A 26,017-nucleotide genomic window follows, 5' to 3' on the forward strand; every position below is an offset into this window, starting at 1 on the left:
CAGCCAGCCTGCGGGCTCCACTCCAGCCCAAACGGCGGCCACCTGCCCTGGCTGGCCTCCCTGGCCTACCAGCATGGTGGTCCTGAGGTCGAACTTCTCGGCCAGCTGGGTGATGTAGATGTGCACGGACACCAGGTCCTGGCAGTCGTTCTCCTCCACCTCCCGGATGATGTCAGCCAGCCACTCGAACTGCCGCTGTGTCCGCGTCACCCAGATGAAGTAGATCTGGGGACACAGGCGGGATCAGGGACCCCTTCAATCCCGGGGTCTCCTTGCCGGCTTGTGCCTGGGAGTTGAAGTGTGGGGAACCGGGTTCTAGAGGTCAGAGATGGAGTTGCCCCGGGGCATGGGAGGCTGCCTGGGGCCAGGATAAAGGGGCTTAATTTTGTATGTTTGTTTGTTTGCAGTACTGGAGATGGAACCCAGAGGCATTCTACTTCCAAGCTACACTCCCAACCCTATCTTTTATTTTTTATTTTGAAACAGGGTCTCACTGAGTTGCAGAGGGCCTCACTAAGTAGCTGAGGCGTCAGCGAACCGCGATCCTCCTGTCTCAGCCTCCCGAATGCTGGGATGACAAGCGTGCCCACCAAGCCTGGCAGGGCTTCAGTTTTGGAGAGCTGAAGGTCTGTGAGGTGGGCAGCAGCAGCCTCGGGCTGAGCCCATCTACCACTCCCTTCAGCTGGATCTGCAGAAGCCAGCCCACCAGAGGCTTCCTGGGCACAGAGCTGCTGGCGGAGGGGAATTTCACAGGACAGCCTATGCAAATGAGCTCAGAGAGAGACCACCGGCCTAGGGGAAGCCATCTCCAGCTTTTCGTTTCCTTTCTTTCTTTTCTTTTTCTTTCTTTTCTTCATTCATTCATTCATTCATTCATTCTTTCTTTCTTTCATACTGGGGATGGAAACCAGTGGCCTTCTGTCTCCGAGCTACATCCAAAAAGATTTATTTTATTTTTGGGGGTCTCGCTAAATTGCTGAAGGCCTCACTAAGTTGCCAATGCTGGCTTTGAATCTGTGACGCTCCTGTCTCAGCCTCCCAAGTACTGGGATTACAAGCATGTGCCCCCATGCCCACGCATCATCAGCTTTTTTTTTTTTTTTTTTGGTGGTACTGGGGATGAAACCCTGGAACCCAGGGGCATTCTACCTCTGAGCTCCACCCCCAGCCCTATTTTTTTTTCTTTATTTTTGAAACAGGGTCTCGCTGAGTTGCAAAGGGCCTCACTAAATAGCTAAGGCTATGCACGAACCACGCTCCTCCTGTCTCAGCCTCCCAGATGCTGAGATCGCAAGCGTGTGCCACCACGCCGGCCCTCATCTCCAGCAGCTTCTGAAGGAGAGAAGCTGGGCTAGAAGTGCGGGTCTGAGCTGGCAGGGACAGAGGAGAGGAAGGGAGCTGTCACTCTCTAAGTGCTGACAACACACGGGCTGGGCCTCTGCCCTCCGCATTCCCGCAGTCCTGACTCACCTGCCAGGCCCAGGCAGACAAGCAGGAGCCTGCCTGCCACTGGGTCCAAGCTGAAGAGAAGGGGCCCTGTGTGGAGGGGCCTGAGGGCTTGGGCTGCACACCCTGGGCCAACCCAGCCCCCCAGCCCTGCCTCTCCACTACCCCCTTCCTCCCAAGAGCTGAGTCAGTCCACTTGTGCCCTAGCCCTGAAGCGTGTCCTTCCCTGTCCCGGCCAGCTGTGCTCCACGGCTGGATGCCTTGATGAGAGGGAATGGATTTTTTTTTTTTTTTTCAGTACTAGGGCTGGAACCCAGAGTCATTCTACCTCCGAGATACACCTTCAACTTTATTTTTTATTCTTTATTTGGAAATAGGTCTCACTGAGTTGCAAAGGGCCTCACTAAGTAGCTGAGGCTGGCTTCAAACTGCGATCCTCCTGTCTCAGCCTCCCAAATGCTGGAATTGATTACAAACAAGCCTGTGCCACCGAATAGGTATACGTATTTATATATTTTATATATAATTAATTAATATATAATATATTTATATACATATTTTTTGCAGTACTGGGGATGGAACCCAGGGACATTCTACCTTCTAGCTACACTCCCAGCCCTATTTTTTATTCTATATTTTTAAACAGGGTCTCACTGAGTTGCAAGGGGCCTCACTAAGTAGCTGAGGCTGTCCTTGAACCACGATCCTCCTATCTCAGTCTCCAGAATACTGAGATTATAAGCATGTACAATGGATCTGAATGGATATCTTTATCCCTGCCCCCAACCCTACCAGGAGGGACTCCCAGAAGCAAATTCTACTGTAGAGCGCCCCCCTTCACTGAGAGAAACCAGGCAGGAACCTGCATTCATCAGCAAACCACTTGTGTTCCCACCCGCACCCACCCCAGGGTCTCAGGCCCACTGGCCCTGGTCAGGGGAGAGGCAGGAGAGAGACAGAGACACGGGAGCCCCGGCTGGCGGGAGGGCGGCGCTCACCTTCTTACAGAACACTTGGCAGCTGACTGATGACTTGAAGACCAGGTCTTTGAGGATGGAGGCAAAGGGGGTGACCCCGATGCCCCCGCCCACCAGCACAGACACCTCAAACTTATGCCACTCCTGGTGGCCCTCTCCAAATGGCCCGTCGAGGTACAGCTGCAGGGAGGCAGGGGGCTGGGCTTCAGCTTGGAAGCCAGGAATGGAGGGCAGGGAAAGGCGGCGGATATGGGCTGAAGCGGAGGATGGGGGTGAGAGGGGACATCTGGGGGGCTGCGGGGTCAGGCTGGGAGCGTGTGGCCTATCTGGCCTGGGTCTGGGCACCTTTGGGTATCTGGCATGGCCGTCGCCCGTCGGGGGTGAGTAGATCTCCCTGAGGCGCGTGGTCCAGGGCCCCGCTGCCCGGATGTGCAGGCTGAGCGTGTCCTCGTGGGGCGCCGAGGTCAGCGTGAAGGGGTGGTACTCTGTGGTCCCCAGAGCCAGGCAGGCGATCTGCACCCACTGCCCTGATTTGTACTCAAAGCCCTGGGGCCGCTGGAACCGCAGGTGGGTCACTCCTGGGTAGAGAAGGGAGAAGCGAGGCCACTGCCCTGAACCCAGCTAATGTGGCCTCTGAAGAGCTTCCCGAAACCCACCCTCGGGAGGGGACAGGGCCCCCAGACAGCCTCCAGATGGGTACCTGAGGGCAGCAGCTCCGCCTTCACCACGCTGATCTCCACCTTCTTCCGGCTCAGGCTCACCAGCTTGTCCCCTACATAGATGAGCGCTGGGACCAGGAAGAAGATGTGGAAACGGGGCAGCTGGATCAGTGCGTAGCTGCCGTGGACGATGAGCTGAAGAGAGACGAGCAGAGCTCAGACCTAGGGGTACGCCAGTAGGGCACGGGCCGGCACATGCCTCGGCCCCCGCAGCCCTCCACGCTGGTACACCCCCTCCCACCTTGCCATGCTTCTAAAAGTCAGCTATTGAGCCGGGCATGGTGGCGCACACTTATAATCCCAGCATTTGGGAGGCTGAGACAGGAGCACGGCTGTTCACAGCAGCCTCAGCTACTACTCAGTGAGGCCCTCTGCGACTCAGTGAGAGCCTGTTTCAAAATAAAGAGTAAAAAATAGGGCTGGGAGTGGGGCTCGGAGGTAGAATGCCCCTGGGTTCCATCCCCCTATACCGCAGAAAATAACAAATATTAGGTAGGCACCATGGCACATGCCTATAATCCCAGTACTTGGGAGGTGGAGGCAGGAGGATCCCAGGTTCAAAGGCAGTCTCAGCAATTTAGCAACTTGAGAAAGACCCTGTTTCTAAATAAAATAGGATTAGGGGAGTGGCGTGCAGGCGGAATGCCCCTGGGTTCAATCTCCAGTAGTAAATAAAATAAAATAGATGTCAGTTATTTAGTGGAAAGCAGAGGACTGGTGACGTGAATACCAACCAGGTCTTTGAACATGATGAAAGAGGGAAACTGGAAACTCCTTCCAGTTTTTTTTTTGTTTTGTTTTTTGTTTTGTACTCGGGGTGGAACCCAGGGGCTTAGCCAGGCTACACTCCCAGACCTATTTTCTATTTTATTTGAAAATAGGGTCTCACTAAGTTGCCGAGAGCCTCACTCAATAGCTAAGGCTGGCTTCGAACCTGCGCAATCCTCCTGTCTCAGCCTCCCAAGCGCTGGGATTACAAGCGTGAGCCACCACGCCCGGCTTTCTTCCTGTTTCTAAAACTGAACCGCTCCCAACTCCAGCCTCCAAGCATTCCTTAGGAATGAGACTGTCTTCCACCACCTGCCTCCACCCTACACCAAAGCACGTGGACCCCCACCCAGACTCACGCTGCAGCCTAACTGGGCCTGTCCACTTCACCCAGACTCTTGGAGGCAAACGCTGTGACTTTCTGAAGCTCATTTTAATGTGTTATCCTCAGCTAAGAAAGCTTTCTAGCACTTTCCTTTCCTTTCCTTTCTTTCTTTCTTTTTGGCGGTACTGGGGATGGAACCCAGGGGCATTCTACCTCCGAGCGACACCCCCAGACCTATTTTTTATTCTTTATTCTGAAACAGGGTCTCACTGAATTGCAAAGGGCCTCACTAAGTAGCTGAGGCTGGCCGCAAACCGCGATCCTCCTGTCTCAGCCTCCCGAATGCTGGGATTACAAGTGTGCCATCACTCCTGGCTCCCAAACCATTTTTGTTCATTCTCTTGCAGATTTACTGTTGCTTCCCCTGCTGAACTGAAGGGGTTGGTCTGTTTGTCAGTATCCTCTCAGCTCTTAGCACTTGGTAAAATAACTGTTGGGAAAAGTCTTCCCTATTTACCTCCCCCTGCCTTTGGAGTCTAAGAACACTGCGCAGCTGAACTCTGGTCTCTCTTTAGGAATCCTTTCCCTGGCTTGTTCCCAAACTCTCAAACCCTTGCCCACAGGACTAATTTGTGCTCTCAGCTCTTCTCTGAATTGACCCGGCTTTCTCCAGGTCAATTTCCCCGTCCTCCCTTTTCGACAAGATAACTGACAGCCATTGTCCAGCTCTGGCCCTTCCTCATAATTTGTCTAATACAGTCAGGTGCTACTTGCCGCTCCCCGTTCTCCCCGCTCACTCACTCCTCACTCTGGGCGGGCCTGGCGCCACCGCTCCCTCTCCTCCGCACCTGCGCAGCCAGGGCCCACGGCCCACAGGTGGCCACCCTGGCCACGTCTGTCCCCACTCTTGGCCGTCGGCGGCAGTGGTACCCACAACAACGCCCTCCGGGGTCCCTCTTGCCTCTGAGACCGCTCCCTTTCCTCCACCTGCACTGTCCGCTCCTTCTGCCACCCCAGCCAGGGCTGTTGCCCCAGCCTGGCTACTCACCCTCTGCTCTGCCCTGTGGCCCCTTGGCTTCAGCGCCAGCCAGCAGGGCCTGCATAGCCAGGCCGGTCTCCTCTGTCCCCTGCGGGTCCTGCTGTGTCCCCAGCCCCCGCACCTGTGCACAGGCTTCCTTCTCACCTGGCACTTCAGTTTCTCCTCGGCCCTGTCACGGTGAGCTTATCTCTCCTGAAGCCTTGGCCCACGTCCCATCTTCTCCCCAAGCTCTCTAACCAGTTTGGCCCCAGAACACCTCTCTTCCATGACTTCCTATAATTGTTCAGAATCCCAGGGCACGTTCTTTTGGGTCAGTTTATGCATGTGGCACCGGGCCGCGCAGCTTAGCCTAAGTTCTAAGGGTGGGAGTTACAGTTCCCGCCTCCGCTGGGCCTCACACTCATATCTGGTCAATTGAACTCGGGTCTCTCATTCAGGACTCTTCACCCTGCTGAACATTCCCAAGTTCTTTTTTTTTTTTTTTTGGTGGTACTGGGGTTACTGGAAACCCTTCTCCCTCCGGACTATACTCCCAGACCTATTTTATATTTTTATTTGGAAACAGGGTCTCTTAAGCCAGCGAGGCTGGCTTCAAACCTGCGCGGTCCTCCTGTCTCCGCCTCCCAAGCGCGGGTCTTACAAGCGTGCGTCAGCACGCCCGCCCGGCCCATTCCCAAGTTCTTGAACCTTTCCCCATCAATGAACTCTCTCAGCTCTTCCCTGAAATGGCTCTGCCTTCTCCAGAGTTCCTCTTTTGCTGTAGAACCCACACCCAAACCCAAGGCTCTGAAGCATCCAACCAGGCAGAGTACAATGGTGGGGTGACCTCATACCCCTCTGCTTATACACCCCGTTTTGTGTTGGCTTTACTTTTAAACCACAAACCTGCTGCAGCTTCCTGGGCTGAGGGGCCTGGGAGTGGTGTCTGTGTGAGAGGTGGGGTGGGAGGAGCCAGCTCAGCTTCTCACATGCTAGCCCTACCCTTTTCAGCCTGGATCACAAGCCCAGACAAAGTCCTTGGGATCGCTCTACATTGGGGTCCCTTACTTGGAACGTGTCTTTTTCTGCCTGGAGCTAAGCAGCCACACCTGGGCTAGGTGGGAGGAAGGAGGTGCAGGCACTGATCTCAGCTGGGTGAGATGCTCCCGAGTTGCTAAGCTAGGACCACCCAGCAGAGGGACCTGTGCATTTCTGGGCCCCCAACTTTCCTGCTGGCAGAAAAGGTGGCTCTGAACTCCAGTGATGCTTACAACCCAGGGATACGTCAGAAAAGAGTTTTGGTCTTCGAGAGTCAAGCTGGGTACATCTTCTGGTTTATCCCTCCGAGATCAAAGAAGCTGTTTTATCACCAAGAACAAGAACATAATCTCCATCCCTACTAGGGGATACTAGGGCTCTACCCATTATTGGGAAAGTAGGAGGGAGGAATAAATGAGCAGTTCCAGAAGAAAGGACTGAATTTTTTGGAAATAAACATCATCAGTTTGGAGAAACAACCTAAGCCAAGGCTGTGTAGTTACTTCAGCCACAGGCGAGATGGAGACAGACCTTCCTCCCTGCTACCCACGGGGAGAGAGGGCACCGGGGGGTGGGGGGGCGGTCAGACAGCAGGAGCCAGCCTGCCGCGTGTCTCAGAACAAAGGAGACCCCTGTGTGCAGTTCTGCCTAGAAATAAAGAGGATAGTCATAAGGGCTCTGAGCTTCTCAGCAGACCCTAAGGGCTCCCCTCGGGGAATTTCTGTCTCTGAGAAAGACAGGGAGGAAAAGACATGATACAGGGATGTGGTCAGCTTGGGAACAAGCAGGTGAGGCCGCCAGAGAGAAACCCAGGGGAGGATGGAGGGAAGGAGGGAGAAAATGCAAGCGTGGGCTGAGCACGACATGGGCTGCGGGGAACCTGGAGACCCCACCAGCAGTCCAACTGAAGATGTTCTGAGCAAGCCCACTCCCTTTGCAGGTTGAGCTAGCCTGGTGCTACAGCTATTGCGTCCCCAAACAGGATCAGAACAGAAGCGGCAGAGCCCATTTAAGTTCCTCTAAAAAGGGTGATGCCAAAACCAGCCCAGGGGCCAAAACCAGCCACCCAAAGGCAGGAAACACTGGGCAGAAGCAGTGTGGGGGTGTGCGCGAGGAATGTGGACCGGCCTGGCGGGGCTGCTACTGCAGAGTCCATACCAGGGAGGCCGTCCTCCAAGTACTGCCCATTGGGGTCAGCCTACTGCAGAGCCCCATACTCTAATCCCCATCTTTGAAGACGGGTGTTGACGAATGAAGAGGATACTTGAAACAACACAGCGGATGGAGAACAATGTCCCAGCCCTCACTGCCTCCCCGGGGGCATCCTGCCCAGACCCTGCTGCCCAAAGCTCACCAGGATGTAGAAGAGGACGTAGAGGTGGTGGGTCAGCCAGAAGCCCCGGAAGCTGCGGCGGCGGAAGTGGTGGGAGGCGAAGACGTACATGACGGCCAGGACCAGGAGCAGCATGACTCCTGTGAGGCCTGCAAGGGAACAGGAGGGTGTGTGGGGGGTGAGAGGCTATGTCCAGGGCCAGGGTCCCCTCTGCTCCATCACCCAAAGTGGGGGTGGGAAATCCAACATCCTCCTCTTCCTCTCCCTCCAGTGATCGCAGGCCTTCCTTCCTTCCTTCCTTCCTTTCTTTGGCACTGGGAATTAAACCCAGGGACATTCTATGTTTGAGCTATTACCCTCACCTCTTTTTAATAGTTTGTTTTATTTTCGTGGTACTGGGGATAGAATCCAGAGGCTCTTCTACCTCCAGGCTATATTCCCAGACCTATTTTATACTTTATTTGGAAACAGGGTCTCAATAAGTTGCTGAGAGGCTCACTAAGTAGCCGAGGCTGGCTTTGAACCTGTGTGATCCTCCTGTCTCAGCCTCCCAAGCACTGGGATTACAAGCATGCGCCTCCATGCCTGGCTCTTAATTGTTTATTTTAAAACAGGGTCTAAGTTGCTGAAACTGGCCTTGAACCCGGGAGAGTATAGTTACACTCCACCATGCCTGACTATAGATATTTTTTTAAACAAATCCTATTCACTCCCCAGCCCAGGTCCCCACAACCATTGTTCACCTGGGCCCATAAGAACAGAATGGGGGCTAGGCGAGCTCAAAATCCCAATGTCAGCTGGGCATGGTGGCGCACGCTTGTCATCCCAGCATTTGTGAGGCTGAGACAGGAGGATCGTGGTTCACAGCCATCCTCAGCTACTTAGTGAGGCCCTTTGCAACTCAGGGAGACCCTGTCTCAAAATAAAGAATAAAAATAGGGCTGAGGGTGTAGGTTGGAGGTAGAATGCCCCTGGGTTCCATTCCCAGTACTGCAAAAAAAAAAAAAAAAATCTCAGTGTCTATTGCGGGGCCTGCCACCCTGTCTAGCTCACCACTGAATCCCTCCTGGTGTCTACGAAAGGCCTTGTAACACTGTGCATGGAACGAATGACCGGACGCACGGGGGTCTAGTCTGGGCTCTCTAGCTCAGACATTGGAAATCGCAGGCTCTGCTCTCACGGAATCCAGGCTTGGTCCTCCTCCCCACACCACTCCATTGAGCACTCAACAGGAGCACCATGAGTGCTTGGGTGGGGCCACACTATCCCTGCTCCTCACTAGAGCCCCCGAGTCCAGCCCAGGGTTGGTAGGAAGCCTCTCTTTTCCTGGGGGGCCCCAGGCCACGCCAGAGAAATGCCGGAGAAAATTGCTAGAGCCGGGGTGGAGAGGAGAGGCAGAGAATGGTCCCTCGGGTGATCCAAGAGGAGAGAGGCAGAAATTAGGGAGATTAGAGCCCTGCAGGGTAGAAAAGCAAAGGTTAAAAAGGGATCTAATCAGCGCCTGGAGAGTTGCGATTGGAGCCGGGATCGCAAACACAGCCTTATCCATCAGTGTGCAGGAATTAGCCTGCACCCTCTGAAGTTCAAAGCGGAGTGTTTTAGGATTAAAATAAATAAAAAATCCATGCTGTGTCTCACAGAGTGGAGCGAGTAGAGAAAACGTGTTACCCTAAGGAGGGAACAGGCTGAACATACAAATAGGTTTGAGAAGAGTTTGAATAAATTCACCGCTAATAGCTCTAAAATGCGTGGTTACAGGGAGTTAGGCCTATGCCCCTAAACAGCCCCTTGTCAAGTCATCCTAAAAGGAGGGGTGGACACCTGTCTGGCTTGACAAAGAGCTCGGTGTCTCCCCCACAGCGCCGGGCACAGCATTCCTCAAACCGACTGTCATGGCAGGGGTGTGTGTTGTGGGAGAGCGTCCACTCCCTTTCCACTGAGAGCTAGTTGGGGGAACAGGGGAGGGAGCTCTTACTAGGGAGGAGCTAGTCCCATGGAGTACAGTATTGAATACAGAGTCCTCTAAGTCTCCTACTGCCCAGGAGTGTCCTTGGGGCCAGGGGCAGACCCTGCTTCACCTTGAGAGCTGAGTGAGCCTGGGCTGCCCTGTGGCGGGTAGAACCCAGAGCCTGGAGCTCGGTCAGGTCGAGAAACCCAGAGTGGGGAGGGCTCTCACCTGGTACAGTCTGGAAGAACCACCAGTAATACTTCTGGGGGAACTCAGACCTGTGTGGGAGAGACGGCAAGGGAGAACTCCTGAGAGGTGTCCTCTGGGACTTCCAGAAGGGATCCCCCAGAGGAGACACCCAAACACTGCCAACAGCCTCCCCTTCTGCTCGTGTGGGGTTGGGGCTTGGGCGCCATCGGCCTCACAATCTGGAAGGCAAAAATCTCTGGGCTGAGAGTATTTGCTCTGTCCACCTGAAGGAATCTCCCCAACACACACACACACACACACACACACACACACACACACACACTCACCCATCATCGTGGAAGAGGCCAGGGAAGAGGCAGGAGAGAACGCTGAGCGGGCTGATGGAGAACAGGTACACATTTACCACGTGGCCTGCGCTGTGCAGCACTGGGGAGGACAGGACCGGGTGGTGAGCCCAGGGACAGGCCGCGGGGTACTCATCACTGTCAGCCCCGGAGGGGAAGGGCTGCCAGAGTTGGGGGGTCTGGACCTCTGACCTGTCCTCAAACTCCTGGGCCTTCTCCCGTACCACCCGTGACAACCACGTGAGTCTGAAATGATGCCATTAGAAGGTCCTTCCCACAGACTGATGTTTGGGAGAGATACACTAGGCACGGGGTTCTGGGGGCTGGTGGCTTGTCAGCTGGGGACTGGGGAGGTGCCCTCAAAAGTGTGGGAAGGGGCCTCAGGGCTGACTGGCTCCTGGGATGCTGCACCCCAGGGCGGGTCAACTCCACCCTCAGGAGGGCATCCAGGTTCACGGTACAGTAACGCAGGTGGATGGAGGCGGCCCCCAAGGAGGGGAGGCCGGGAGCGAACCCCGGAGCGGGCCCTGCCTGTGAGGACGATGGCTGTGGACGCGATGAGGCGGTGGAAGTCCACGGCCGCGTCGAAGGGCACGTAGCGGTTGAGGAAGGTCTCCCGCAGGAAGGTGATGAGGTTGCGGCACATGGTGAGCAGGATGTAGGAGAACATGAAGGAGATGCTCGCCGCCGTGCCCCGCGACAGGATGATGCCCACGCGCGTGGTGTCCGTGATGCCCCTGTGGTGCGCTGCAAAGGCGTAGTCTGCCGAGGGGGAGCAGAGACTGGTTAGGGAGGTCATCACCCGCACGCCCCGCCCCAGGAGCTGTCACTCGTCGCAGGCCCCGCCCCAGGGGCTGCTGCTCACCCGCACGCCCCTCCCCAGGGGCTGTCACTCATCGCAGGCCCCGCCCCAGGGGCTGTCACTCATCGCAGGCCCCGCCCCAGGGGCTGTCACTCATCGCAGGCCCCGCCCCAGGTGCTACTGTTCACCTGCACGCTACACCCAAAGAGCTGTCATTCGCCTCAGGCCCCGCCCCAGGAGCTGTCATCCATCGCAGGCCCCGCCCCAGGGGCTGTCTGTCACTTACGACGCCCTGCCCTCAGGGCTCGCACCCCAGGCACTCACAGTAGGCCCTCTCCAGGAAGAGCGCCCCCGCGATGGCGTAGAAGACCGCCACGCAGCCGATGTGGCGCCGGTAGTTCTCGATGAAGCGCTTGAACTGCTGCACAGTCTGGTGGCGACGGCTGCGCTGGAATTTCTCTCGGTGCGCTTCAGTGAACAGCAAGGGCTGGAACGACGTTACCCTGGGAGACGCTTAGCCTGAGCCTGGGCTGGTGGACCCCCGCGTCCCAGGGGGAGACCCCAGAGGCTCCTTCCACCCCGGGGATGCGCTCCACCCACTCCCGTGTCCATTCCCATCCACACAGCCCCCTCCCTTCCCAGCCTGCAGCTCCGGCTCCCACCAGGCACGGGTCGCCCTTCCTGGAGGCTCAAAGGGACGCCTCGTGAAGGCTTCTCTGACCTCCCAGCGAGCCCTGGCCTGGCCTCCACTAGAGCACTCAGTGGTGGACACTGTAACAACTATCACGGCCACAGCCTCGGCCGAGACTCCTTCCTTGTCTGCCTGCACCCGGTGCTGAGTGCAGTGCCTGGCGACGTGTCCAAGGATCGGGCTGCCTGCCTGGGCTCAGGGGCAGGCGTACTTCTTGCCAAACCTTCGCCGAATCTCCTGGGGAGGGTCTGTGTCCATGGGGCACTGCAGCCTCTGTGGTGTCGATTCAGTCTCCTTGGTACTGCGGGAACAGCGGTTGCTCACTCTGGGGGAGGGACTAGGAAAAAAGGGCAAGAAATGGGTCATTGGCCACCACGGCCATTTGATTCTCGACTGCCCCTGGTCTGCCTTAAAACCTACTCTGTCCAGGAAGAATTAGAGCTCACAGCAAGGGGGAAGCAGGATCCCCATAGATGAGACAGAGACAGAGACAGAGACAGAAATGGCAATTTCCCAGTGCCTCCCTTCAACACTGCCGGGGTCAGCCCTTACTGCCAGGTGGAGGCTCACCAGAGCTTCTCCTCGCTGATGTAGGAGGCTCGCCGACAGAGATCCTTGATGACTTCAGGTACCTCCACCCCTGCAATGGAGACCCAGGCCAGGGAGCAGCTCAGAGCCCAGAGCCCAGGAGGGCTAGCTCAGTGCTCAGGACCCCCACCCTCCCATGTCCACACACTGTAGAGGGTCCCTGCCTCCAGGGGCCCACACTCAGCCCGGTCCCCGGTGGGAGCTGGACCCAGCCATAGGTGGGCAGAGAGAAAGGAAGCTGGAAAGGAAGGTGGCCGGGCAGACTTCTCTGAGAATCGTCCTGGACTGCCATCAGGTACCAAGGTAGAGTTCAAGAACTGTGTACAACCTGCCGATGGAGCCAGTTCTCCCCCCAAAACACTGCCTAAGTCCCCCCAGCTTAAAATCTCCTGAGGCTTAAATGCAGAATCTTGGTGGTAGGTATATGGGAGATGTCTCTAGAATTCTATTTTTCCTATGTTTAAAAATGTTCATAACAATGGCCATTGTTACAAGCGTGCACCACCACATGCTTGGGAGACGCTTGGGAGGCAGAGACAGGAGGATCGCGCAGGTTCAAAGCCAGCCATGCTGGCTTAAGAGACCCTGTTTCCAAATAAAAAAATACAAAATAGGTCTGGGAGTGTAGCCCGGAGGTAGAAGGGCTTCCAGGAACCCCAGTACCACCAAAAAACAACAACAACAAAATATTCATAACAAGCTGGGAATGGTAGTGCAGGCTTGTAATCCCAGCATTCAGGAAGCTGAGACCGGAGGATCATGGTTCACGGACAGGCTCAGCTACTTAGTGAGGCCCTTTGCAACTCAGTGAGACCCAGATTCAAAATAAAGAATAAAAAATAGGGCTGGGCGTGTAGCTCGGAGATGGAATTTCCCTGGGTTCCATGCCCAGTACTGGAAAGAAAAAAAAAAAAAAGACTAGGCCAGATGTGGTGGCGCACGTTTGTAATCCCAGCATTCAGGAGGCTAAGACCGGAGGATTGAGGATTGAGACCGGTGGACAGCCTCAGGTACTTAGTGAGGCTCTCTGCAACTCAGTGAGACCCTGCTTCAAAATAAAGAATAAAAAATAGGGCTGGGCATGTAGTTTGGAGGTAGAATGCCCCTGAGTTCCATCCCCAGTACTGCAAAATAAATAAATAAATAAACCTAAAAATAGGGCTAGGTGTGTAGTTTGGAGGTACAATGCCCCTAGGTTCCATCCCCAGTACCGCACAAAAAAAAAAAAATTAAAAAATAAATAAAATAATAAAAAATAGAAAGGGGGAGGGGTATACCCCAGATGTGGAATGTGGGTTCAATACCCAGTAAAAAAAAAAAAAAAAGAAATGAAAAGAAAAGAAAGAAGAAAGAAAGAAAGAAAGAAAGAAAGAGGGAAAGAAAGAAAGAATAAAACGCAATGGTAACCTTGTACCTATTCCTCAGCCCCAAGCCTAGTCATACAGGCTGCTGTCTGGGGACTCTGGGCTGGTTCACTTCCAGGCCCCGCCCTCGCCCCTATGGCCAGGCTCAGGTGCTGCTGCCCTGGCTGCCCGGGGCAGAGAGAGCTTAAGAATCAGCTGCACTGGGTCCCCGCTACCTCAGCCCCCTCACTCCAGGCTCAGGGGAGCCTATTCAGAGGCTCATGGTCCTGTCTAACTTGCTCCAGTCCCCCAGGAGGCTGCCCTGCCCCTGTTCTCATAATTCCAGGAGCGACTAGGTTTGGTCTCAACTTGCCCCAGTGAGAATGTCAAACAGAGAAGTCACCGGAGCAGCTGGAAGCAGGAGCAGGTCACAGACAGAGTCCCTGCCTGCCACACAGCCTTCCTAATGGATCCTGGATACATGGTTACCTATTCGTTATTATATTCATTTTTTATTCTGACTTAAAAAGAAATTTAAAATTCCAGCCCCAGTCTGCTTGAGGCCGACACTGCTGGGGCAGGGAGTTGGGGAAAGGCCAACAGAACTGAGTCTTGGTGCACTCAGCAAACATTTACCGAGCACTTAGCCGGGGGATATGGCAGTCAAAAATAAATAAATAAAGTAAAATTCCAAGAGACACCACCCTACCCCCACAGCCGGACACACCAGTCGGGACGACATGCCCGGCCTGGCAGGGCTGTAACCAGGAGACACTGTCTCTTTCTTGTCCTGGACAGTAGGCCCAGGAGGCTTAATTGCAGCCACCATCTCCTGATGGTGCCCCGTCACCAGCAAGGCTGTCATGTCATGGGTCACCAGCAAGTCACTGTCATGGGTCCTAGGCATTCTTACCTCCTTGGGCCACTTTTACATAAAAAAAAATATATCTTATAATTGTGTTGGTATAAAAAGGAATATAAGCTAGGCTGAATACATTATTACCTTTTCATTATGATACTCACTTTTTTTTACTTCTGATTTTAAAAGAAATTAAAGCATTATTGTGGAGTCCTAAATGGATGTGGGCATCGTGCCTGATAGGTTAAGTGAGCCCCGCCTGCCAGCGGCCCCACCTTTGACGCAGAGCTGTGTGAAGCGCAGCTCGCTGTCGTGGTCACGCAGCATGAAGTGGAAGTCCTCCCACGTCAGCTCCTCCTTGTCCTGGAAGCCCGACTCCCGGAACATGGACTCCACCACCTCGGCCAGCTGGGCCTTGGACAGGCAGTTGTTAGAGATCTCGATGAAGGACCTGGGGTCAGGAAGAGAGCCGTGAGGCCCAGACGCAAGGGCCCAGTGGCCATCCATCCCACCGGGTCTTCGGCACACACCTGCCGGGGCCCCGACTGGCTGACTCTGGAGTTCCCTGCTAGTTCTGACCGTCTCTGGTTACCAGGGTAGAGGATCCCCCGTCTTTACGCTTCTGCTCCCCCTTTCATGTCCCCTCACTTCCCAGCAGCCCCTCCCCGGCTTACTCTTCTGGCTGTCCCAGAGGACCTACCTCAGCATCCGAATGAACTCGTCCTTGGAGATGAGGCCGTTCCCGTCAAAGTCGTACATGCGGAACATGAGTCGGGATTTCTCCTCAGGAGAGCCTGGAAGGAGGGGGACTCCGTGAGGGCTGAGGCCCATCTGCCTACACCCCCGGAGAGCCAGCGGGACCATGAACCAGATAACCACCAATGCTGGACGTAGCAGCAGGTCACTCTGCTTCCTGACCCCATCCTGGGCATGCCCAGGTGCCTGCCACGGCTGGAGACCTGGCCCCAGGACCTCTCACCTCCAACAGCTCAGCGCATTCCAGCCGCCGTCCCCAGCCTCTGCCCAGTCAGGGTGATCATTTCTTCCTTTCTCACCTTTCATGAAGACCACCAGGATGTCCAGGAACTCCCGGAAGGACAGGTAGCCATTGCCATCCTTGTCAGCCAGAGAGAACATGGACTCCACGAACATGTCCTGGGGCTTGAGACCCAGGGACTCGGCAAACTCGGCCCTGCTCAGCTCGCAGGTCAGGGCCTCCCGCACCTTCTGGGATGAGTCCAGGGGCAGGGCCCCCGCATCGGCCTGGTTGATGTCCAGCACCTGCTCAGGCCACAGTGGAGGGACAGAGAGAAGGAGACAAAGCTTCCTTGACTTGAAGGCCACCTTCTGAGGGGTCTGTCCAGTGAGCCTCGGTGAGCACCTCTGTGGGTGGTCCCTGGGGCCATGTCTGGACTGCAGAATCTGGCCCTTGGCCTTCGCTGATGGAACAAGGGGCGTGCCCTTGACCCAAGTGGGCGACCTGAAATTGGAGCTAAGAATTCCCAAATGTGTCTTCATCTGAGCCCAAGAAAACGCGAATGATGTGAACTACCCTTCTCCAAATGCTCGGAGACAGGGTAAAGCAGAGGTGCAGAGAAAACAGAGGCGGCCCAAGATGGGAGTGGTCTTGTACGCCGGCAGCCTTCCCTCTCCCAGGCTCTTCCTTTGGAATTCCTAAGCCGACCTGGACCCCCAGAGTCAACTGACTCTTACATCTAATTGTGCTAACTAGGAGAAGACGTCACTGGCTTTGGGAAAGGAGGGTTCCCATTCCAGGTCATCTACTGCTGCCCTGGGCAGACACTGACGGACGGGAGCCGCAGGTCATGGTACCTGTCTTTCCTGCCTATCAACTGACGGCGTAGTTCAAGTCTGGTTGCGGTTCCCTAAGGTAAACTTTGCAGCTTCAAACAAGGCTCTTGAATGGAAAGAACCCAAGAGGCTGGAGGCAGGAGGCCTGCGTTCCTGTCCCCACTGCCGGCTGCATGCCCTCAGGCCAGCTCCTCGTGTCTGGGATTCCTTTTCTCACCTGGTCTATGGATCTCACAGGGCTACTGTGAGAGTCCACAAGAAAGGCTGTGAGGAAATGCTTTGAAAGCTGCACGGGAAGAGGCGCTATCAGAGATCGGGCCACTCCCAGGATCCCGCAGCTCCCCACCTTCCAGTACAGCCCCGCTGGAGGTGCCCAGGCCCTCCAGGGCCCTGGCAGGAGTTCCTGTGTCCTTGAGCATACCCAGCATTCAACTTGTTCGAGGGTTAAATCTGGGGCTCATGCAACAGCGGCTTCCCACACGAGTCCTCCCCAGCCAGCCAAACCTGCTCCTCCTCGGACACGCCGCCTTCCACGAGAGGCTCTGCTCCTCCTGCCACTTGCTTTTAGCCCAAACCTTTCCAACTGTGATTCCTTCCAAATCTCACCTCCATCATGACTTTATACCAGCCTGAAGGCTTGCTATCTTTTCTGAACTCCCAGACCATATGTTTCCTGAATCATTTTTTCTTTTTCTTCTTCTTTTTTTTTTTCTCCCCTCAGTACTGGGGCATAAACCCAGGGGTGAGCTAAATCCCCAATTCCGTGTCCGTGTCCGTGTCCGTGTCGTGTGTGTGTGTGTGTGTGTGTGTGTGTGTGTGTGTGTGTGTATTAGTAACTGGGCATTGAACCCCGGGGGTATTCTACCTCTAAGCGATACTTCCAGCCCTATTTTATTTATTTTTTTATTTTGAAACAGGGTCTCACTAAATTGCCGAGGGCCTAAGTAGCCGAGGCTGCCCACAAACCTGTGATCCTCCTGTCTCAGCCTTCCAAATATTGAGATTACAAGTGTTCACCACCACACACCACAGCCTCAGGATGCTAGTGAGACCGTCAGTAATTTAGCAAAACCCTGTTTCAAACTAAAAACTAAAACTAAAGGTGCAGCTTGGGGGTAGAATGCCCCTAAGTTCTACCATTAGTACCCCCCAAAATCTTGTTTCCTGTCCTCCCAATATCTCTCAGAAGTGCTCAAGGTGGACATCAGTGGCCTATCTGCAACCCTCAAGCACGGTGAACCAGGGTGCTCAGGGTGACGTGCCTGTACCAGTATTGGGAAATGGCTTCAAAATGTATTTGAAAATAGCTTTGGAATTAGAAAGTCAGAGCTTGGGTGCAGGCAGGCACTCAGGGAAGGGACCCTGCTGAGTTCCAGGGACCAAGGGTGATCAGCAAGAAAGGAGAGGGAACCCAGGGCCTTTTACATTTTAAAGACAAGCAAAATTCCCCAAGGATGTGGGGGGGGGGGATGCCATAAAGCCTTCAAGAAATCTCAGACTCAATTAACACATTTTGGGTGTAACAAAAGGCTTGGGGTCTGTACCTGAGACAGGGCGGGCCTACAGGAATGAAGCCTCACATCAAAAGACCTGCCCCTGAAGGGGCAGATCTAGTCGGGTCAGAAGATGATTGGTATAAAACTGTTCTGTATCCAAAAACTTCAGTGACTTATTCTCAAGTCACCCCACTATGTCACTCTCTATGACGTAATGCTTTAATCTAAGTCCTGTCCTATTTCTCTACCCTTGTAATAATAAAATTGCTTAAGCTTACAGAAAAAAAGAGGAGCTCTGGCTATTGTTTTCTACACACGGCTAAGAACAAGAACCCGTGGATACATGCCGCCGCTACCGTGCCCACACTGCCTGTCTGGCCCTGCCTCATTCCTGGGCACTGCCTCCCTGGAGTCTCACGGCTGGGGACGGCACGCCAATGGGGCAGGGACGCCTCCTTTCAGTAATGACTGGTGACTCGCCCAGAATCCGAACGGAGTGGGTCCTCAGCGGAGAACTCAGAACTCCTGGCTCCCCCTGGAGCTACCCTGTGGCCTCCTGAGGCACGCCCACGACAGATCTGATCTGATCCGCGTACACACCTGTGAGAAGAGGTGCCTGAAAAAGGTCTCGAGGAGGTGGCTGCGCTGCTCCCGCGTCACGGCCGCCCGCAGCAGCTCCCGTTCCCGCATCTCCCACTCCTGGAAGCTCAGCCCGTTCTCCTTCAGAGCCCCCCGGAGGCTGTTCACCAGCGCCTGCCGCTCTTCCTCCAGGTTAAACAGCAGTACCTGTGGGGCCGGCCGGAGTGAGAGCCATGGCTGTCAAGACCTTCTGAGGCCAGGCACTTCGCAGTTGTATGCATTAGTCTGCGGGGCAACTGGTGTGGCCTTGCAGAAGGAATTTGATATCCCCTTTTACAGAAGAGAACACAGTGGCTTGCTTACAGGTGCAGGGTTAGCACTGGAAGGCTCCTGTACAAAGCCCACTTTTTTCTTTCTTCTTTTTTTTTTCAGTACTGGGGATGGAACGAAGGGACATTCCACCTCCCAGCTACACCTTCAGCCCCACTTTTCATTCTTTATTTTGAAACAGGGTCTCACTGAGTTGCAAAGGGCCTCGCTAAGTAGCTGAGGCGGGCCGCAACCTTGATCCTCCTGTTTCAGCCTCCCAAATGCTGGGATTAAAAGTGTGTGTCACCATGCCCCACTGTCTCCTTTCTTGATTCCATGAAGGAGGGAGGGGAAGCAGGAAGGCAAGAGAATGAAGGAGACCTGAGCCAGGCAGAATCACAGTCCACAATTAGCCTCCGATTTAACTCCCCTCCAAAATTCCTAGAAATTCACTAGATCCTGAAATAGTGGGCGAAGAGAGAGGGCTCAGCTTCTCCCAAGTTCTCCCATCCAGGACCTGCAAGGGCATCCTCAGAAAAGGAGGAGGCCTCCTGTGGTTGCTGGAGTAAGAAGAGGAAGCCATGCCATCTGGCAAGCCCAGAGCATGCCATATGTGTGCAGGTCCATCTCTATCCAATACTACAGCGGGGACTGGAAACCAGAAACCCCATCTTTGGGCCCAGTGCCTCTTCCTCCACCTGACAGCCTCCCTGGCTGCAGCCGCAGACAAGGATTCACAGGCCACCTGGACCATACCAGGTCGTATTCCTTGGGGATCTTGAGCAGCAGGGTGCGGCGCCCGCGGTTGCTGGACAGGATGAGGTTGACCCGCTGCGGGGGCCGCAGCTGTACGGTGCGGAGTACGTTGAGCCTGCCGTCCACCACGCGGATCTGTCCTGGCTGCAGGTGTACCAGAACAGGCCGGCTGGGCTCCTTGTGGCCCTGCCATTCCAAAGCTGGGGAGAGACGAGGCTGGGTCGGCTGGGAGGCAGAAGGAGCTCAGGGCTGGGGTGTCCCCGGCGGCTTCGTGTCCCCCTGGGCACTGAGCGTCACCCCCTCCCTGACAGTCCTACTGTGCTTCCAACCCAAGAGGAGAATAGTAGCTCCCAGTTCCTGAATGCTTACTGTGTGTTGCGACCTAGTGTTCTGCATCAACTATTTCGTTTCATCACCAACCTTTGAAGTAGGTGCTATTATTAGTTCTGTTTTTACAGAAAGGCTTAGAGAGATTACAATGTCTGCCTAAGCCGGGCATGGTGGCGCACGCTTGTGATCCCAGTACTTAGGAGGCTGAGACAGGAGGATCGCGGTTCGCGGCCCGCCTCAGCTACTACTTAGTGAGGCCCTCCGCAACTCAGTGAGACCCTGTTTCCAAATAAAGAATAATTAAAAAAAATAGGGCAGGGGGTGTAGCTCAGAGGTAGAATGCCCCTGAGTTCCATCCCAGTACTGCAAAAATAAATAAATAAATAAATAAATAAATAAATAATAGAGCTAAGCGTGTAGCTCGGAGGTAGAATGCCCGAGTTCCACCCAAGTACTGCAAAATAAATAAACAAACAAACAAACAAACAAATAAATAAATAAATATTAAAAACATAGCTAAGTGTATAGCTCAGAAGCAAAATGCCCCTGGGTTCCATCCCTAGTACCGCCAAAAAATAAAAAATAAAATAAATTTTAAAAGTGTCTGCCTAAGGTCCCACGGCCACCAGCCCGCAGTGGTGGAACCAAAAATTCCAATCCCAGTCTCCCTCCAGATCTCCCTTAATCACTCCTCTGCTGCCTGCAGCTCCAGTGTCAGACACCACAAAGCAGCCCAGGGATTTGTGAGTCACAGCAACCCTGTGAGAGCGAGGCGGGTCTACGGCTCTTCCTCCAGTCTGCCATGTTCTCTCCCTGCTGGGATCACTGGCAGGTCCGACTTCTGCCTAATGCCACTGTGATGGCGCCCACCTGCCCCGCGCTTTCCTACAGCCCAACAAGGAGGCTGTTTCCTTGGGCTCCGGGGCTGGAGTGGGGATGTGGCCCTGGGCTGGTCCTCCCCGCACCACCCTGACCGGCCCGGGCTACCTTCCACGCCCTCCACGAGCTTCTCAGACATGATGCTCTGGCGGTCCTGGCCCTGGAGCCTCTTGAAGCTCCTCATCCGGAGCCGAGCCACAATCCAGGCACTGAGCAGGCTCACTGGGAGGGCGGAGGCAGGAGGATGCTCAGGGGAGGGGAGGCTCCCTTCCCGCCTCCTTTCGGTGGCAAGAGCCCCTTGCCGTCCTCGTTCCTAGCTGCTCTGCATCCCTTGGGGAGTGTGGGTGGCACCTCAAATACCTGCCCTGCCTCCCCCCTTCCTCCTCTCAGTCCTTCCCCAGCCACCGGCTAAGTCCAGAGTCCTCAGGTCATAGGTTAGACTCGGGGGACCAGGCTGCTGGTCCACCCAGACCCAGCCTTGCCCAAGACTAAGTCCCAAGCCTTTGCAGAGCAACTCCACTTGCCCCAGCTCGGGCTGACAAGTGAGAATTTGCCCCTGACAGCTTCCAGGCCCAGACTTCTGCAAATAGCTGTGGACTGTGAATCCCCCGCTCAAGCTCCTGACCAAGAAGAGGTCTGGGTGGATCCCAGGAGACTGAAGCCCGACTTCTCTGGAGGCCAAATGCCTCTTGTGCCCCCTTCCCTAACGTTTTCTTTACCTGCCCATAGGGACAGTATTCTGTATGGCTTGTTGTCATAGGTGGAACCACCCCAACCCACTCCCCAGCAGGCACACCTGACCCAGCCCATCCGGCCCCCCATTGCTTTTACCTAAGGGGAAGCAGCACAGGGTCCCAATGGTGAGCCCAAAGCCAAATCCACTGCCCTCAAAATAGTCCCGAATCACGAGCGGGACACAAGCCGGCAGGCCGTCGGTGCTGAGCTGTCTTGGCTGCGGACAGGGGTCTCCTGGGGAGGCAGAAAAGGTCAGAGCCCTGAGGCTCTGGCACAGGGTCACTGAGTAGGGCAGGGTGGAAGAAAGGGGGTGGGGAAGCCGGGCGTGGTGGTGCACACTTATAATCCCAGCATTTGGGAGGCTGAGACAGGTGGATCGCGGGTTTGCGGCCAGCCTCAGCTACTTAGTGAGGCCCTTCACAACTCAGTGAGACCATGTTTCCAAATAAAGAATAAAAAAAAACAAACAAACAGGGCTGTGGGTGTAGCTTGGAGGTCGGGTGCCCTTGGGCTCCATCCCCAGTACCACAAATAAAATAAAATAAAGAATAAAAAATAGGGCTGGGGCCGGGTGTGGTGGCTCACACTTGTAATCCCAGCATTCGGGAGGCTGAGCCCAGTTGATCGCGGTTCACGGACAGCCTCAGCTACTTAGTGAGGCCCTCCCCAACTCAGTGAGACCTCGTTTCAAAATAAAGAATATAAAATAGGGCAGGGGGGTGTAGCACGGAACCTAGGTTCCATCCCGAGACACCCCCCACACACACACACACAAACAGGGCTGGGGGCATAGCTCAGAGGTAGGATGCCCCTGGGTTCCATCCCCAGTACCGCAAAAAACGGGGAATGGGGTGCTCTGGGTAGCAGAGAGGAAGGGGCTGCTCAACCGTGTCATTACAGCATGCCTGTGGCATTTGTCTACTAAAGAAACAAGTGAGGATAAGAAATGAACATAAACACACACACACACACACACACACACACACACACACGTAGACAGTTTCCTTCATCACTGTTGTGGGGTAAGCTATCTGCACTTGTCTCTTACCGCTACGCCCGGTCCCACTCCTTCCCAACTGAACGTGAGGTCCTCGCCAGGCCCTGTCCTCAGCCTGGAGCTGTGCAGAGGGAGCCCAGACAGCTGCAGGTGTCTGCACACGCGCCCAGAGCCAGGGCCCCGGCAGTGCGCGGGACCACAGCTGACATCCAGCTTGCAGCTGTTGTCCCGCTGCGCCACACCTCGCAGAGCCCAGACCACAGCTGGGGAGGGAGGAGGCTCGAAACCCACCCCCACGCCCGGCCACTCACCTGCAAGCCAGACAAAGACATTGGGCTGCAGTGCGCTGGGGTCCACGCTGGTGACGGCTACCAGCACGTCCCGCAGGGAAGTGTTCCTGACTTTTGCGATCTCTTCCTCAGAGAAGAGCCTGGGGTGGGATAGGCGGGGTGCTGGGGCGGTGGGAGAGAGGTGCAGGTCCCCAAGTCCTGGGCCCCAGTGAGGCTGCGGCCCAGACAAGGTTAGCCCAAGGTGGGCCTTACCCGTTCCTGGTGTTCTCAAACCAGTAGCGGTCACCATCGCGCAGCCGCACAAACTGGTCGAGGACAATGGCGCTGAACAGGGGCCCGGGGTCCCCATGGCTCTCCAGGAGGCCCCCTGGGAGCAGCTCCAGCAGAGACAGGTCCCGGTTGTACAGGGTGGCTATGGCGTCCAGCACCTGGAACCGACAGGGGCAGGCGTGTGTGAAGATACCCCACAGCCTTGGGCCAAGAGGTGGCGCCCAGGAATAATCGTGATGGATGACAACAGCCATAACTAACTCCTGGAGGGGGCTTATTATGCCGCGGGCACCGCTCTGAGTACTGCACATAAGTTGACTCGTTTATGGGAACCTTCGGCAGGCTTAAGTGCCTATTCCCTGCACTGGGATTAAAACTAACAGCCAATCCCATACGTAATCCATTCTTGAAAAGGTATGAAAATTGAAAGGGCAACAGCAGAAGGTACAAAATTGCTGGGCGTGGCGGTGCACGCTTGTCATCCCAGCATTCTGGAGGCCGAGACCGAAGGATCACAGTTCATGTACAGCCTCAGCTACTTAGTGAGGCCCATAGCAACTCAGTGAGACCCTGTTTCAAAATAAAGAATAAAAAAATAGGGAAGGGGTGTAGCTCTGAGGTAGAATGCCCCTGGGTTCCATCCCAGACCCAAAAAAGTGTGTGTGTGTGTGTGTGTGTGTGTGTGTGTGTGTGTGTGAGCGAGCATGGTACTAGAGATTGAACCCAAGGGCATTCTATCTCTGAGCTATACTCCCAACTTATTTTATTTTTTATTTTGAAACAGAGTCTCTCAAAGTTACTGTGCACTGGCCTGGAACCTGTGATCCTCTGGTCTCAGCCTCCCAAGTACAGGGGTATGTCACTGTGCCAGGCTAAAAACATTAAAAAAAAATCAAATCCTGTTCATACATTGTCTCTTTTTACCCATGTCTCTGCCCTGGCCCTCCCACCCCACCTCTAGGTCCTGCCCCCTCCTCACAGTGCCATCGCTCTGGGAGAGTGCAGGGTTGATGTCCTGCCAGCGGGTTACGGGAGGCAGGCCCAGCGCTGCCCTGGCCTTGCTGTAAGATGGCAGGCCCAGGTCCCGGCCCCGCTGCAGGCAGCTGGCTAGGTAGTCTGTACGGGAAAACTTCAGTGGTCCAGGCCAGAAATCTGGGAATGAAAAAACAGAGGGTCAGAAGGAATGAAAGAGTCAGGGCCAACAACGTGGCCTCCATCCCAGACCACCCCCACCAGCCCAGGGCGCCCGAGCCACAGAAAGGGCGCCCGGTCAGCAGCGAGTGCAATGCAGGATCCCGGCCCGGGACACCCCTCCCTGTCTGGCTCTGAAGGTCCAGAGCCTCCTCCCAGGGCCAGAAGTCCACAGCCTGCAGGGACAGGCACCAGCTCACCTCGCACATCCTCAACCACCACGTGGTCCTCTTTCTCAGCAATCTGCGAGGCCATGCCCAGCAGCAGCGCGGCCACATCGTCAGCACTTTGCAGATTCGGATGCTTGGGGTGGGGAGAAGGAGAGGGATGTGTTTAACGAGGCCATCCTCGGGCCCACCCAGGCCTGTTGTTTATTCCTGGAGCCCCACACCTCCCCTGCAGCTTAGCTCTGTGATTGGGATGAGTGACGGCCCCACCCAAAGCCCATGCTGCTGAATCCAGGTGTCTACAAGCACAGGGATCTCAAAACTTAACTTCTAAACCAGGCATGGTGGTGCATGCTTGTAATCCCAGTACTTGGGAGGCTGAGACAGGAAGATCTGGGTTCGTAGCCAGCTTCAGCTACTTAGTAAGACCCTCTGCAACGTAGTGAGACCGTGTTTCAAAATAAAGAATAAAAAAATCAGGCTGGGGGTGTAGCACGGAGGTAAAATGCCTCTGGGTTCAATCCCCAGTACTGCAAAAACAAAACAAACAAACAAACAAACAAACAAAAAACCTTAATAGTTCTCTTGAGAAATTTGACACTGGTTGGCAAAAGTACTAGAATATCTAGGTCTTTATCCTTGTTCCATTACTAATCAGCTGTGTATCCCTGGACAAGTCACAGGACCTCTCTGAACTCCCCTTAGTAAAAAGGGACTCTGGTTAAGGGTGCATCTCGGTGGTAGAGGGGTTACCTGGGTGCTCCAGGCTCTGGGTTAGATCCCCAGCACCACGCAACAAAAGGGAACTGAGATTAGTGGGACATGGAAGCTCCTCCCATCAGCTTAGCCCCATGGCTGATTCCGTGCCTTCCTCTTCTCCCCTGCCTTTGTGGGCACTTTATGCGGAGGATCTGACTTTCTTTAGATGAATGCTCTTCACCCACACTGGCCTGAACCCTCTCCCCTCCCACCCCTCCCGTGCACACACGCTGCCCTGGGTGTGTCTAAGGGGGTGGGATGGCCAGTGCGCTCCAGGGCCTCTGGGGACCGCGAGCTGTCAAGGGAGACGGAAACCTAGTACGGAGCATGAGCGCACCATCATGCCTGCGCGGGCCTCACAGCTTCTCGTACACCCTTGAGGAGAGCATTGGGGTTGACTTTTTTATGTGTGTTATACTGGGGATTGAACCCAGGAGCACTCTATCTCCAAGTTACATCCCCAAACCTGGTTGATTGATTAATTGATGATTGGCTGAAACCCCAGCTGCCTGCCTCATCCAGACTGCCCAACTCACCCACGCACTCAGACACAAACACACACAACACACCCGCCCACAAATGCGCCCCCAGCCCTGACCTCTCGGCTCCAGTAGCTGTTGCAGACTCGGAGAGCCGTGGAGACGCTCAAGTTCTGATTAAGGATTTCCCGGTAATGGCAGCTGGCATTCCTAAAAAGCAAGAAGTGGGTCCTAACGTCAGGTGTCAGCTCTGCTCTGGAGGCTGGAGCCAGAGACCCAGGCCGTCACCTCCCTGCGGAGGTAATGTGGACAGGCCACCTGATCGCAGTGTCCTGGACAATCTGACTTTTGGAAGGTCTCTCCCTACATCCCACCAAACATCTAAAAATGCAGCCATAGAAAATCTGTACATTTTCTGTAGAGAAGCAATTTAAAAATAATTTTTTTTTGTCAGGCATGGTGGCACACTCTTGTAATCCTAGTACTTGGGAGGTTAACACAGAAGGATCGCAGGTTCATGGGCAGCCTCAGCTACTTAGTGAGGCCCTCTACAACTTAG

At 54.8% G+C, this 26,017-nt stretch overlaps 1 protein-coding gene across 1 annotated transcript in view; it reads right to left on the bottom strand.

The window, feature by feature from the left end:
• DUOX1 (dual oxidase 1) overlaps nt 1–26,017 on the bottom strand; it is a gene marked incomplete at both ends in the record, with an annotated part of 38,838 nt that overhangs the window by 850 nt on the left and 11,971 nt on the right. The window contains 23 exons of the mRNA XM_080707026.1: nt 70–225; nt 2,445–2,603; nt 2,769–3,001; nt 3,124–3,277; nt 7,646–7,773; nt 9,801–9,850; nt 10,109–10,208; nt 10,658–10,888; nt 11,253–11,431; nt 11,831–11,956; nt 12,190–12,259; nt 14,685–14,860; nt 15,110–15,203; nt 15,465–15,690; nt 18,318–18,503; nt 19,362–19,561; nt 20,679–20,792; nt 21,402–21,539; nt 22,614–22,732; nt 22,845–23,020; nt 23,842–24,014; nt 24,254–24,356; nt 25,578–25,668. Coding sequence (XP_080563152.1) covers nt 70–225; nt 2,445–2,603; nt 2,769–3,001; nt 3,124–3,277; nt 7,646–7,773; nt 9,801–9,850; nt 10,109–10,208; nt 10,658–10,888; nt 11,253–11,431; nt 11,831–11,956; nt 12,190–12,259; nt 14,685–14,860; nt 15,110–15,203; nt 15,465–15,690; nt 18,318–18,503; nt 19,362–19,561; nt 20,679–20,792; nt 21,402–21,539; nt 22,614–22,732; nt 22,845–23,020; nt 23,842–24,014; nt 24,254–24,356; nt 25,578–25,668 — 3,382 coding nt within the window. The remainder of the gene's footprint in view (nt 1–69; nt 226–2,444; nt 2,604–2,768; nt 3,002–3,123; nt 3,278–7,645; nt 7,774–9,800; nt 9,851–10,108; nt 10,209–10,657; nt 10,889–11,252; nt 11,432–11,830; nt 11,957–12,189; nt 12,260–14,684; nt 14,861–15,109; nt 15,204–15,464; nt 15,691–18,317; nt 18,504–19,361; nt 19,562–20,678; nt 20,793–21,401; nt 21,540–22,613; nt 22,733–22,844; nt 23,021–23,841; nt 24,015–24,253; nt 24,357–25,577; nt 25,669–26,017) is intronic.

The sequence above is a fragment of the Muscardinus avellanarius genome, assembly GCF_963383645.1.
Source record: "Muscardinus avellanarius genome assembly, chromosome: 12".
NCBI lineage: Eukaryota > Metazoa > Chordata > Mammalia > Rodentia > Gliridae > Muscardinus > Muscardinus avellanarius.